Below are 13,252 nucleotides of genomic sequence, written 5' to 3'. Positions count from 1 at the left end.
ACAAAGGGACAACAGCCTTGTCAACAAGTAATTGCAGTGTCTTATAAATCCACCTAAAGTAGCAATCGAGAAAGTGATTGACACTGATCAATCGTTCCTTGGAGGTGTTGAGAAAAAAAACTGCTAAATGCACAGGTCTGAATGAGCTGAGAGTAGTTCCTGATATTAAATGACATGAGACACGCAGGCTAAAGTAGAGCATCAGTAAACATAACACAGTCATCAATTTGACTGGAGGAATCCTGAAATCACTTGACAACATTGAAAAAATTGGATACACTTTTTTCTTTGTGGGAAAAGAGTCACCTGGATGTCTTGTGCAGATTTTCTTCTTGCAATAAGGGCTTTGATGGAGGACTAAGTAGTTTTTGTTGCCTTGAGGATTTTAGATTACATATCCTGTAGACTTTTTGGCATGGACCTTTCTCTGATACAAAGTACATCATGAGAAAATGGCTTTGTCGAGTCTGAATTTAACTGTGTGTGGTGTGCAGAACAAAACTCTCTAAACTGGAGTTGGCAATCTCATACAGAAAATGGCTGAAGTAGGAAATGGAAGCATCACTCCTCCTCCTTGGCTCCTTTGAGGAAATGATACCCCAACTTGAACTGTGGCATACCTCACAATGTCATGTACTTGGATTTGCAAAAGCCGCATGACATGGTTCCACATAGAAGCAATTAGTTCATCTCAAAGCTGTACTGCTTCAGGGTAAATCTTGAATATGAATGTGAAATTAGTTGAAGAGCAGAAGACAAAATATTCATAGAGAGCTATATTGAAGTTGCTGTGGCTGAGGGATTGGAGTTGGATAGAACAATATTTAGTGGAGTGTCCTAAAGATTGATATTGGAACTACAATTTACATCAAGTGTGTCAGAAACACAAGAAAATGACATTTTTGCAGGTACTAAACTGGATTTAGGAGTGGAACCTCAAAATTACAGCAAGTGCTGGGGAAAAACATTGTTATCGTGAATGGTGAACTAAAGTGGATTGAATGGCCTTCCATTATAATCTTGAGATCTTATAAACAAAAAAGTGAGAAATTTAATTTCAATGCAACTGCTTTAATTCACAAGTACTTAATGTTAGTTGGGAGCATTCAAAACAGAAAACTGGGGTGGGCTTTTAGCTTAGCTGTACATTCCCGATTGGGCCAGAAGATGCAGGGTTCAAAGCTGCTCCACAAGCCAGACAAGTGGAGACTGGAGCTCAGGTTCTACGTTTTGAGATACAGTAGCATCCCTGTCCTTTTTGTTTTACATATCATGGGGGCTAGGTAGTAACAATAAAATTCTCCTGCAGTACATTGTTAACCACACTATCAACTGGTATGGGAATATTCATATTTAAAAACTGCAGTTACCGAATCCTCCACTACTTTGCATTATTCTCCGAGCAAGGAGTATGCAAGTATGACAGCACAATCCCATAAACAATTGAACCCACAAGTTCTCTACAGCATTAAACTGTACCATGCTGATATTTCATAGCAACAGGAATCCTGGCTAACTTTAATTCATCACTAGCTTGAAAAATGAAAATCACAACATTAACTTTCAGAGATCACCCATCTGTTGGGCTAAATTACCATAATGGACCGTGGCTCATGAAGTCATTTGAAGAAAAAAAATTCCTTCAGCTATATAAAGACACAACCTTGGTGAAATTAAGTTGGGACATTGTAAAAAAAAACAACCAACTCAAGTACTGAGAAAGATGTGCCATTCACCATTTCAAAATTTAAAACAAATACATTTTATTTAAAAAATACAAAATATGCAGATTTTTATATTCAAAACCAAAAGCCAACATCACTTGACCAACTGCCACAGTCATAATCATCTAGTTGGCATTCACTAAACATGCAGAACAACTACAAAGAACAAAATATGAAGGATCCTTCTGGGATGCAACTTTTAATAGCAGTACACCAAAAACAATCTGACCCGATCCAGGCCTCGAACTGGACGCCTGATATTAGAGCAGGAAATTCCTCAAAGGGTAACTCAAAGGCCATCAACACGCACATCATATCCATTGGCAACATTTCACATCTTCATAAAAGGCAGCAGTACATGTAAAAAGAAACTTTTTGAAAATCAGACTAAGATGGTTACAAGCTTGATCTCTGATCTGCACTAAGTCAGTTACTCTCAGGATGATATATTAAAGTCACTTATAGTTAGATCGTAATATCCTTGGCCTTGGGAAGTGAATATCTCTGAGGGGTACTCATTTAGATCATTGTCAGATAAATCTTGTTTAAAAAAGTGCATGTCTGTCACAGTACTTTTTATTGGCTCTGAGGGTTTTCAATCCACTGGCTCACGATCTACGCTTTAGAAAACACGAACAGATACCTGTCAATTCTGTTTGTCTTAATGCTATACAGTGATTAGTACTTGCAAATCCAACTTTGCTTTTGTGTCTATTAATTTTCCTCTGAATGTTGTTGCTGGAAACAACTGTGCAATTGTATTCAAAAAGCATGTTCTAAGAGGGTAGCCATGGTAATGAGCTGCATTTTATGTCCACAGTTAGGAAAGATGATTCCCTGCTGGGAGATTACCGGCCACTACAAAATCTTACACCCAGCAGTAACAGGACACTTCTACATTGGGCTCATTAACTTGTCAACACATGCAGCCAATAATCATGAAAACAATGTATATATTTGGAAAAAGACAAGTAATTGAGAAGACACTGCCACATTTTCTCAGTCTTTGCAAGCACAAGTAAAAACCTTTTAAAAAGAGATGGAAAACATAGACAACTTCAGTTTTGTGCAGACATACAAGTATTAACTTGGCTCCTTGGGAGAGAGACATAGGCTGGGATTCCAGGATGAAACACACTAGTGTGAGCATCTAATAATCACATTGCCACATATACACGGTGGTGAAAAACAAAAAGCTTTCAAAATTGGAGGCACAAGAAAAACTGATTAACTCAGATTGATTGTGGCCAGGAACTAGTCAATAAGTGCAGTCAGTGAATCAACAGTATATAATTTGCCATAGGCTTGACTCACTTCATTTTCTCATAGAAACACAGACCATCACATTTCATTTTAGGGTTTGCACATTCAGTTAATTTGTACATTTGGCTAAAATAGACTTTAACTAGCTCCAGAGAAGCATGACATAGGTGAATGTTACTCTAGGTCTCACAATTAAATAAAAATCAGAGATACTCCACAATACTTTTCCTCTGTTTGCTAGATCTCAGTAAGTTGCCAGACTGAGATGGATCTAAATAGGGTGATCACTTTAAAAGCCAGCATTGGGAAAGGTCACTTTTCTTTCCCACAAGAACAGATGGAGTTGTGGAGTCCTAAACTGTTTCTGAAGACACCAGAATCTCTTTTAAAAGATTGGAATTTGATCGTTATAGTAAATCCACTGGTTTTGGTAAGCACGAAAGAAAGTCAAAATGGTTTGAAATACATGTAAAAACTATCAATAGTTTCATTCTGTATAAAGGCTGCCACACTGAAGCTAAATAAAAAAAATCAGAGGCAGGAATTGAAAATAAATTTAACAAATAACCAACACCTACAAATCAAGGGTAATAATGCATGGCAATGGGATGTACTGAGCACACCACAGTCCAGTTCAGTACATGCAAAGACTTTGTATCAAAGAATGCTGAAGCCACATCCATATGGATTCATTACATATTTACTGACACATCAGTCAGGCTGTACACTTGCTTTCAGAGACCCAGTTGCAAACAGAAACAGGGTATTAATGAATGACCCAAGAAGCTTTTCACTTTGGTTTATGAAATGCTGCCCTGACACACTGATATATATGCCAGTGGAAATGTTCTGAATTGATTTGACAAATTTAAGGTCATGGGTGGTTAAAATTTTGAAAAATAGGTCAAAGTGCACTGGTTTATAAATACGTTACTTGTATTCCATTGTATAGTTTGAAGATGTTGTGGTATATGTTGGCATGTTACCAGATCTAATGTACTGTTGGAATGATAAGAATCTGTTCAACTGCTGTTTAATTCCTGTTGCATTGCATTAAGTATCCTTTAGGACATGTCACTAGTTGGAAATGTTATCAACAGTTTCATATCGGAGGTGGTCATTAATCATCAAGTGATAGTTGCGAGGACAGAAGAAAGTAAATTCCTTTAAAACCAATGACTGGGATTAGCCCAGAGTTCTGTGATAATACAGAAAAGAATAAATTATTTTCCTTCATGTTGTCTTTTGGAACCAGAGGAAAAATAAAAACAGGATTTTACCTTAGGGTGTTCTTATGGTGCAACAAGTATTGTTTCTGTGTTTCTACATCCAAATCTGTGTTGGTATCTGTTGTGTATTCAAAACCTATGGTTGACAACACAGGACTCAGTAATGAGACAGTTCTGAACAGTCTTTCCCTTGTTCTTCTGTTTTAATATCTTTTCCACTGTTTTTGGATGGAGTTTAAAGCTATAAATTAAATTAAAATGTGTAATTTAAACCCAAGTAGATAGCATTTTTGAAAACTTATGTTGGCTATTGTTTTCAAAAGCATCTATTTCTAGACATTGCTTCAAGTTTTTTTTACACAACGTCAGTGATAACAATTTTCTACAGCTCTTTTGCAATACAGTAGCCAATGATTTAAAAAAAACAGAAGTATTAAGAAAGGTGAAGGATTAACATTTTGATCGTTATTTCCATGGTTTATTTTGGATGCTGCCTGTCTGGACACGAACTGAGCTGCTGGATGATTTCAACCGTGCTCTTGATGAAGAGAGATGACTGAGGCTGCCTAAAAGACATTAAATAAACAAGAATTAGAACATCTTCATTGCTAAATTGTATTAAATTAAATACATTATTGGAATTGGCAGCACTGAACCAAATTTGAAAATAGCTGAGAATGTACTCTCTAATTGCCTCAGATAGACATACCTACCAGCATAATATTAGGGGCGGAAAAGATGAAGAGAACACAAAGAGATAGAGTACAGTTGAAATTATTAAAAGACAATAGTTTCTCCAATTTGAAAATTGCAATCTGCAGAAGACAAAACAATACAAAAGATCAAATAATGAGTCTTTCCTGTATTCATGCCTGTTTTATAAATCACTCTCAAGCAGAGAAACCTGAAGATAGATGATGAGAACACCTCAATAACAATATAGCCAAAGCCTTCAACAGATACCTGAAAATTCACTGAAAGCTCAAAAAGGGATTTTATAAATTCATACAAATGGTAGGAATTCCAGAGCTTTTGGCCTTGGCACCTGAAGGCTCAGCCACCAAGGGTGAAGTAAATCAAGTCAGTGATGGACAAGAGACCAAGGTTGGAGATATCCCTGAGAACTATGGAGCTAGGGAGGCAATTAGACAGTTAGGGATGGGTGAGATTACAGAAGGGTTTTAAAAAAAAGGGATGACAATGTTTAACCAGGCACCAATGTAGGGTAGTGAGCACAGGGCAAACAGCATTTGGGATGGAATTTTCCCTATTGGTGCATCACAAATAATGCCAAGTGAGATGGCTTAATTGAGTAAGAATGAAAAAGAATCGTGTTCTTGACATTGAGAAACTTGACCAATTAAGTCCTCAAGTTTTGGAGAATTCAGAATCTTACTGGTGAGTGGCAAGAAGCTAATTCCAATGCATATGCATCTCATTAATACTCCAACCCAATGATTGACATTGCACTTCTGATCTTTCTCTCCGCAATCAAGAAACGAGAATTCACAAAACTTCAACGAAAGCGTCGATGTGTCTTGTCAGCATCTATAGCAGCTCGCAGAATGATTGTACTGACTTCCCTTCACACGGAACCACCTTTTTTGCATCAGGTTCCTGCACGGTCAATGGCCGCATGCTTCTTGGACTTTCATCCATGCAACTCCATTATCAGTAAAACACCAGCCTCACAATATTGTCACGTTTGCTATTGGTCCAATCCATCTGCCACTTAAGGCTTCAAGCATCTATGTTAGAGCTGAGGGACAGCCAGAAATTGCATGCTCTTTGCAGGTCAGTTTGCACTGTGGAACATCATATGTAATTATACAGAATTTTTAGGGTTGAATGATTGAGGCAGCCTCAGGGTCTTAGTCCATTTTTAATGCTCCATACTTTTAGGACTTATTTAGAAATAGACAGGCAGGTTGTGTGTAGCCTGATTTTTTTTTTAAGCATAGAAGGAGAGACAGGCAGCTTATAGCAGGGGGAAGCATTCAAGAGCAAATATATATCAGTTGGCACAATGATAGTCAACAACCGAGTTGCAGTGTCTGCCAGCAACTTATGTGGCAAAGGCACCATATGTACTTGAAGAAAAGTACGACCTGTGAAAGTCAAAGCTGATAAAATTTAGTGGGATGACAGTGAACTCCAGTTAGTCAAAAGTACAGGCACAATCAGTTAAGGGCCTGATTCTAGCTTGTGAGTTGGCCACAGGCAGTCAGTCCTACACCCCTGCAGTGCAGGGTTTGGGCCATGGTCAGTCCTCCAGGTCTAGTGCAAGCAGCCTGGAGATTACATGTAGTTCATTGGGGGTACTGTTAAGGGTAGACTATAGTCATTCAGAGCAGCCCTGCCAAATCAGTCTGGGTGTGGGCTACAGTCAATCATTGGGGTTTGATCACTAATAGGCAGCTTATCTGGGGGTAATCTATGGTGTTATGAGGACAGAGGGCAGATCAAGTCTGGGGTTGGGCTTCATGTAGTGGGTCACTGTGGGAGTGGTGAATTGATAGGAAGCAATTGCAGATTGAGTGAATGATAGCCCTTTGAATGTCAGGAAGCAGAGTGAAGTTGGGGACACTTGCCCTTGCAAAGTGCAGGAGTTCACTGACCTTCTTATGGCATTTTCACACTGCAAGCACCACTGAAGTGTGCTGCTATCTCTGTCCAGGCTGGCTAGGTCTGGTGACATAGACTTTTTTTGTGGTCAGCAGGCAAGAGGATTGACCAGCTCTCCAATGCCCTATTTACCATAACTTTCCTCAGGAAGCAAGTTTAGTTTTCTTCAGTAGAATTTGGCTAGAGTTGACAGATAAGCACTAGAGTGAAAGGTAGTTCTTGGCTTGTAGTGTCTGAACTAGTGACTAATTTGGCTTTGCATGTGGAGCCTCAAAAGCTGGAAGATCCTGGCAATGGAGAACACTTCCATCTTATTCAAGTACTTTGGGTCCAGTGACCATAATTCTATTAGTTTTAAAATAATTATGGAAAAGGACAGGCCTGGTCCACAAGTTAAAGCACTAAATTGGAGCAAGGCTAAATTTAATGGTATTAGATGGGAACTTTCAAAAGTTGATTGGGGGAGGCTGTTCGCACGTAAAGGGACATCTGGCAAATAGGAGGCTTTCGAAACTGAGATAATGAGAATACAGGGACAGCACGTTCCTGTTAGTGTGAAAGGCAAGGCTGGCAGTTGTCGGGAACACTGGGTGACCAGAGATAATGAGGCTCTGGTTGAGAAAAAGGAGTCTGTGTCAGGTATAGACAGCTGGGATCAAGTGAATCCCTTGAGGAGTATAAGGAGTGTAGGAATACACTTAAGAGGGCAATCAGGAGGGCAAAAAAGGGGACATGAGATAGCTTTGGCAGATAAGGTTAAAGAGATTCTACAAGTATATTAAGAGGAGGACAGTAACTAGGGAGAGAATAGGGCCCTTTAAACATCAGTGAAGCCATCCATATGTGGAAGTACACCAGATAGTAGAGATCCTAAACGAATATTTCATGTTAGTATTTACTGTGCAGAAAGACTGGAAGCTCGGGAACTTGGGGAAATAAATAGTGATGTCTTGGAAAGAGTACAAATTTCAGAGGAGGTGGTGCTGGAGGTCTTAAAATGCATAAAGGTAGGCAAATCTCCAGAACCGGATCAAGTGTATCTGAGGACATGGTGAGAAGCTAGGGGAGAAATTGCAGGGCCCCTAGCAGAGATATTTGTATCATTGATAGACACGGATGAGGTGCTGGTGACTGGTGGGTGGCTAATGTTGTGCCATTATTTAAGAAAGGCTGCAAGGAAAAGCCAGGGAACTACAGACTGGTGAGCCTGACGTCAGTGGTGAGTAAGCTGTTGGAGGGGATTCTGAGAGTTAGGATCTACATGCATTTGGAAAGGCAAAGACTGATTACGGATAGCCAGCATGGCTTTGTACGTGGGAAATTGTGTTTCACAAACTTGATTAGGTTCTTGAACAGGTGACCAAGAAGATAGATGAAATCAGAGTGGTAGAAATTGTCTACAGGGACGTTAGCAAGGCCTTTGACAAGGTTCCGCATGGTAGACTGGTTAGTGAGGTTAGATCACATGGGATCCAGGGAAAGCTAGCCAATTGGATTCAAAATTGGCTTGACGATAGGAGATAAAGGTGGCAGTAGAGGGTTGTTGTTCAGACTGGAGGCCTGTCAAGAATTGGTGCAGGGTGCAATGTTGTTCATTATTTACATAAACGATTTAGATGAGAATGTATGGGGCATGGCAATTTTGTGGATGACATCAAAATTAGTGGTATAGTGGACAGTGAAGTAGGCTAACTAAGAGTACAACAGGGTCTTGATCAACTGGGCCAGTGGGCCGAGGAATGGCAGATGGAGTTTAATTTAGATAAAAACGAGATATTGCATTTTGGCAAGACAAACCAGAGCAGACTTAAACACTTAATGATAGAGCCCTAGGGAATGCTGTCATACAGAGAGACCTAGGGGTGCAGATACATAGTTCCTTGAAAGTGAGTCACAGGTAGACAGCGTGGTGGAGAAGGCGTTTGGCATTCCTACCTTCATGGGACTTCATATTATGGCTATCAAGACGTTGGTAAGGCCACATTTGGAGTACTGAGTACAATTCTACACGCCCTGTTACAGGAAGGTTGTTATTAAACTGGAAAAGGTGCAAAAGAGATTTACAAGGATGTTACGGAGACTGGCGGGCTTGAGTTATAAGGAGAGGCGGGATAGGCTATGATTCTTGCCTTGGATGTAAGAGGATGAGGGGTGACCTTATAGAGGTTTAGAAAATCATTAGGGGTATGGATAAGGTAAATAGCCAAGATCTTTTCCCCAGGGTAGGGGAGTCCAAAACTAGATGGCCTAGGTTTAAGGTGAAGGGAGAAAGATTTACAAGGGACCGAAGAGGCAACTGTTTCACACAGAGGGCGCTGCATATGTGGAATGAGCTGCTAGAGGAAGTGGTAGAGGCGAGAACAATTATAAGATTAAAACTAAATTAATTAAATTACAATTAAAAGATACTTGGACAAGTACATGAATAGGAAAGGTTTAGAGGGATATGGGCCAAATGCAGTCAAATGGGACTAGCTCAGTTCAGGAGACCTAGTCGGCATGAATGGGTTGAGCTGGAGGATCTGTTTCTGTGTTGTATGACTCTATGCAATTTACCAAATAAACTGTCCAATATCTACAGTAATTCCTCCACATCCATGAGAATCGCTGTGAATGATGAAATTCACAAGTGTGGAGCTTGTTTAAAATAAGTTAAAACGGTTAAAAATATCACAGATATGCATTTCTTGGAATGTGGCTGTTGATTTTTGTTGTTACTTAGTTTTTGGTGCGGATAGGAGAATTTGTGATTCAGATTTCACAGGTACAGCGGGTTTACTGTAATTTACATAATTAATGAGTTAAGAAATGCATGATTGCACAAGTTAACTCACTCTAGCGATGCCATAAAACTTCCTTGACATCACTCTTTTTAACTGCAAATGGAAAAATCTTGGTCTTTGACAGAGTTAGGATAAGGACAACACAGTTTTGGATGAAATCTAGTTTACAGGAGACAAAATGTGGAAGAGCAATCAGCAGCCTGTTGGAATAGTCAAGATTAGCGGTAACAAAAGCATAGGTGAGGGTTTCAACAGATGAACTGAAGCAGTTATGGAGGTAGTAACAAGTGATCTTAGCAATGAGATGGATATGTGGCCAGAAACATATCTTGGAATCAAATATAACACTTGAGGTGGCAAACATCTGATTCAGCCTCAGACAACTGTCAGAGAGATGAATAGAGTTAATCAGTTAGGAAGTAGAATTGGAAGTGCAGGACAGAGGCAATGTGTTTATGTCTTCCCTCTATTTAATTAAGACATTTTTGCATATCCAATGTCAGACAACCAGTCTAATGGTGGTGAGGTACAGCCGGGTGTGATCATGATCCATGTGAAAACTGGTATCAATGAAGGGCAACATGTGGCTGAGGTTTACTCAGTAGCCAAAGACTGGTCCTGGGCCATACCAGAAACAACAGTGCAGAGGAGGTGATTTGTTGATTATGATTAAATAGATAGGAACATGGTAAATTTAGACTGCTAAATAAGTAAGAAGGCTTTCATTAGATTAAGTCGATTCTTCCTAATATTTTACATACAAATGACCTTTGTAGGGCAGGTGATCTGAGATTCTCTTTATTCTTTGAAGCTGTCCTGAATATCTCACTGATTAGTGTTTGATATTTTTATCTCAGCCATTTTACAAAAGGATGTGTGGAAAGCTCTTTGGGCCTATTTAATCTCATCATTCATAGACAGCTTTAGCATCTCATACAAAGGATGTCTATCTTCAATAATGCAGGACTGACTCTTGCCAAACTACACTGTAGTGCTCAAACACAACATCTGACCCAGAATGTATAGTACTGCAAGCAGAGACCACCTCAAACCTCTCTGTTAAACAATGTTTGCACGTGGTGAGCTTTTGGATTCCCTTTAATGGAATGTTCATTTTCTAGAATTTCCTTACTAGGTGAGTTAGTTGGCAGTAGGATTTCATCTAGGTAGTGCTGGATCTTGTTCAAATCAGCTTTAGCAAATCGGAATTTATCCTCTGCAGGGCGTGGAGGTTCCTGAGGTGTTGACTGCCTCTGGCGAGATGGCAGAAGAACAGGAGGCTGGCATGACAGTGGAATTGATCCAGTGGTTAGTCCTTCTGGGAATGTCTGGGCAACAACTTTCAGACCTAAAATGACAAATATTATTTATGAGACAGTAAGAACTGTAGATGCTGGAGTCAGACATAACATAGCGTGGAGCTCGAGGAGAACAGCAGACCAGGCAGCTTCAGAGGAGGAGGAAAGTTGATGTTTCGGGTCGGGACCTTCTTCAGAAAAATTATTATTATTTTCAATTATTATGATTTAGGTTGACAATTGGAGATTCATTATTTATAAACAGAATTTCAGGATTAATGGCTTTCAAAATGCGAGAGATACAGGTAAATGAAATAAACATAAATTAAAGTACTTTCGTTTAAAATAGCATTTTGATAGTCTTATTTACAGCCCTCTAATTTAATTACCAAGTGTATTATAATTGATCATTTTCTCTCCAATTTGTCTTCTTTTCTGAAGTAAGTTGTCCAGACTCACTGCTCAATTCAGTGTTGATTATCTGAAAGAGTGAGGAAGAGGCGTTCTTGGTGGAATGCTTTATGCCTCAGTACAGTTTATGGCAGATGGGACTATCATCAACAAAAGTGACCATCTCAGAAAGGTGCTGCACTTAAAGACTACTTAGGCAAAATTATCTGCATGTTTCCCACTGCTCTGACAAGTGAGACATCAAATATTGATAGCACTTACATGACTCAATGCAGTGGAGGTCTACCCCCGGTGTTATGTTTTGCTAAAAATAGCATTCAAAAGGAAATATTCCCTCAGGAAGGTCTCACTGAGCCACAACTGCCTCATCCCTCCCCTACAAATAAACCAATTGCTCGCAGACCTCAGCTGAACCTGCCTTGTCACTAATGCCCCATAGTAACAGAAACAGGGAGGTAAAGTTAAATTGGCAAAATGAACAGTCACAGAAACAAAACTTAATGCAGAGAAGTGTAAAGTCATGCATTTTGATAGGAAAAATGAGGAAAGTCAATGTGATTTAAATAGTATAATATCAAATGATTGCAGGAAGAGAGAAATGTACAGACATGAATCTTTCAGAGTGGCAACCAGGTTGCAAAACATTTTAAGAGGAAAATCACAGGACCCAGAGATTCTCCGCTTTATCAATACAGGAATGGAGTACAAAGTGAGAAGTTGCATTAAACCTTTATAAAACATATTGATTAGGCATCAGTTGGAGCTTGTGCTCAGTTCTGGGTACTGCACCTTATGAAAAATCTTAAGATCGTAGAAGCAATTCGAATTACATCAGAAATAAGGGTCTTCAGTTGTGTTGGGACACTGTGGGGAAATTGGGAAATTTGATCAAAGTGTTCAAAATTATGAATATATTTTTGTGTAGTAATTATGGAGAAACCGTTTCATGGTAGAAGGGTCAGTAAACTGTAACTGCAGATTTAAGTCGATTGGCAAAAAAAAACCCACAAAGAAGCTTTTAAAACCATAGAATTGTTGTAAACTGGAATGTAATGCAATGAAAAGCTGGCAGAAGAGGAAACATATGAACATTCAAAACAGAATTGGATAAATGCTTGAAGGGAAAGAAATTACAGGGCTATTAGGAAAGAGCAGAGGAGTAGGCTTTATTGGACAGTTTACCAAAGAGGGACTGCAAGCTGAATGGCCTCCTTCTGTTCAGAATCACTCTATGATTCCTCTTGCTCTCAGAAATTTTGAAGAGTGGTCCAGACCTGTTTGGCTCAGATCTCTGTTGGGTCACTGAAGAGCTCAAAAGTATGATTTGGCAAAAAGAAAACCCATAAAGCTGATTTTAATAACTCTAATGTAATTCCTTAATCTGGAATCTTCATTTACAGTAGATTTATAAATAAAACAGCTGTAGTGAATGTTTGATTACATATTTAAAACTTTAATTTTTAAGTGGCATTCCCAGGAATTTGCAAAGTGCTGACCTTCTGAATAAGACTAAGGACCACCATTCATGTAAAAATTTAATGAGGTTGCTGAGTTTTTAAACATGATTCTTAGTTACATCTACAATTACAATTTAAAACTCCATTTACTTTCAAAGTATAAAAATGTGACATAACTAGAATTTAAGTATTTTCCACTTACATCTGGACTATAGAGATTGTCATTAAAAAAGTAATCTGCACATCTGAGTGCTGTTTGGTTATATTGGCCACAAGCAGAAAAATTTCCAGTTTTACTAGTTTTGTGTTGAATGAGCAGTACATATGCCCTGATTTAGTGCATGCTTCTCACAATATGAATCCATCATCAAGTGCAGAAGTTACCAAATTACCGAGAAATATAACAGAGATTGTAGGAACTGCCGATGCTGGAGAATCTGAGATAACAAGGTGTAGAGCTGG

General features: G+C 39.0%; 2 protein-coding genes across 9 annotated transcripts in view; one reads left to right on the top strand and one right to left on the bottom strand.

The window, feature by feature from the left end:
• LOC109915918 (carboxypeptidase A1-like) overlaps positions 1–13,252 on the top strand; it is a 51,765-nt gene that overhangs the window by 26,712 nt on the left and 11,801 nt on the right. Inside the window, exon 11 of one of the 8 annotated variants that reach the window (XM_048610337.1) lies at positions 5,713–5,895. The exons of 3 other annotated variants lie outside the window; for them this stretch is intronic. In XM_048610337.1, coding sequence (XP_048466294.1) covers positions 5,713–5,714 — 2 coding nt within the window. In that variant the 3' untranslated portion in view covers positions 5,715–5,895. Of the gene's footprint in view, positions 1–533; positions 572–2,544; positions 4,818–5,712; positions 5,896–13,252 lie in introns of those variants that run through there. 4 more of the 8 variants (XM_048610335.1, XM_048610333.1, XM_048610332.1 and 1 more) reach the window with 4 other exon arrangements.
• Positions 1,739–13,252, bottom strand: part of cep41 (centrosomal protein 41) — a 37,170-nt gene continuing 25,656 nt past the window's right edge. The window contains exons 10-11 of the mRNA XM_020515594.2: positions 10,757–10,972; positions 1,739–4,782 (exon numbers count right to left, since the gene is read on the bottom strand). Of these exons, the coding sequence (XP_020371183.1) occupies positions 4,682–4,782; positions 10,757–10,972 (317 nt within the window). The 3' untranslated portion in view covers positions 1,739–4,681. The remainder of the gene's footprint in view (positions 4,783–10,756; positions 10,973–13,252) is intronic.

This window comes from Rhincodon typus, chromosome 22, assembly GCF_021869965.1.
Source record: "Rhincodon typus isolate 14 chromosome 22, sRhiTyp1.1, whole genome shotgun sequence".
NCBI lineage: Eukaryota > Metazoa > Chordata > Chondrichthyes > Orectolobiformes > Rhincodontidae > Rhincodon > Rhincodon typus.
Note: the sequence above shows the minus strand (reverse complement) of the source record. Positions and strands in the feature narration are given on the sequence as shown.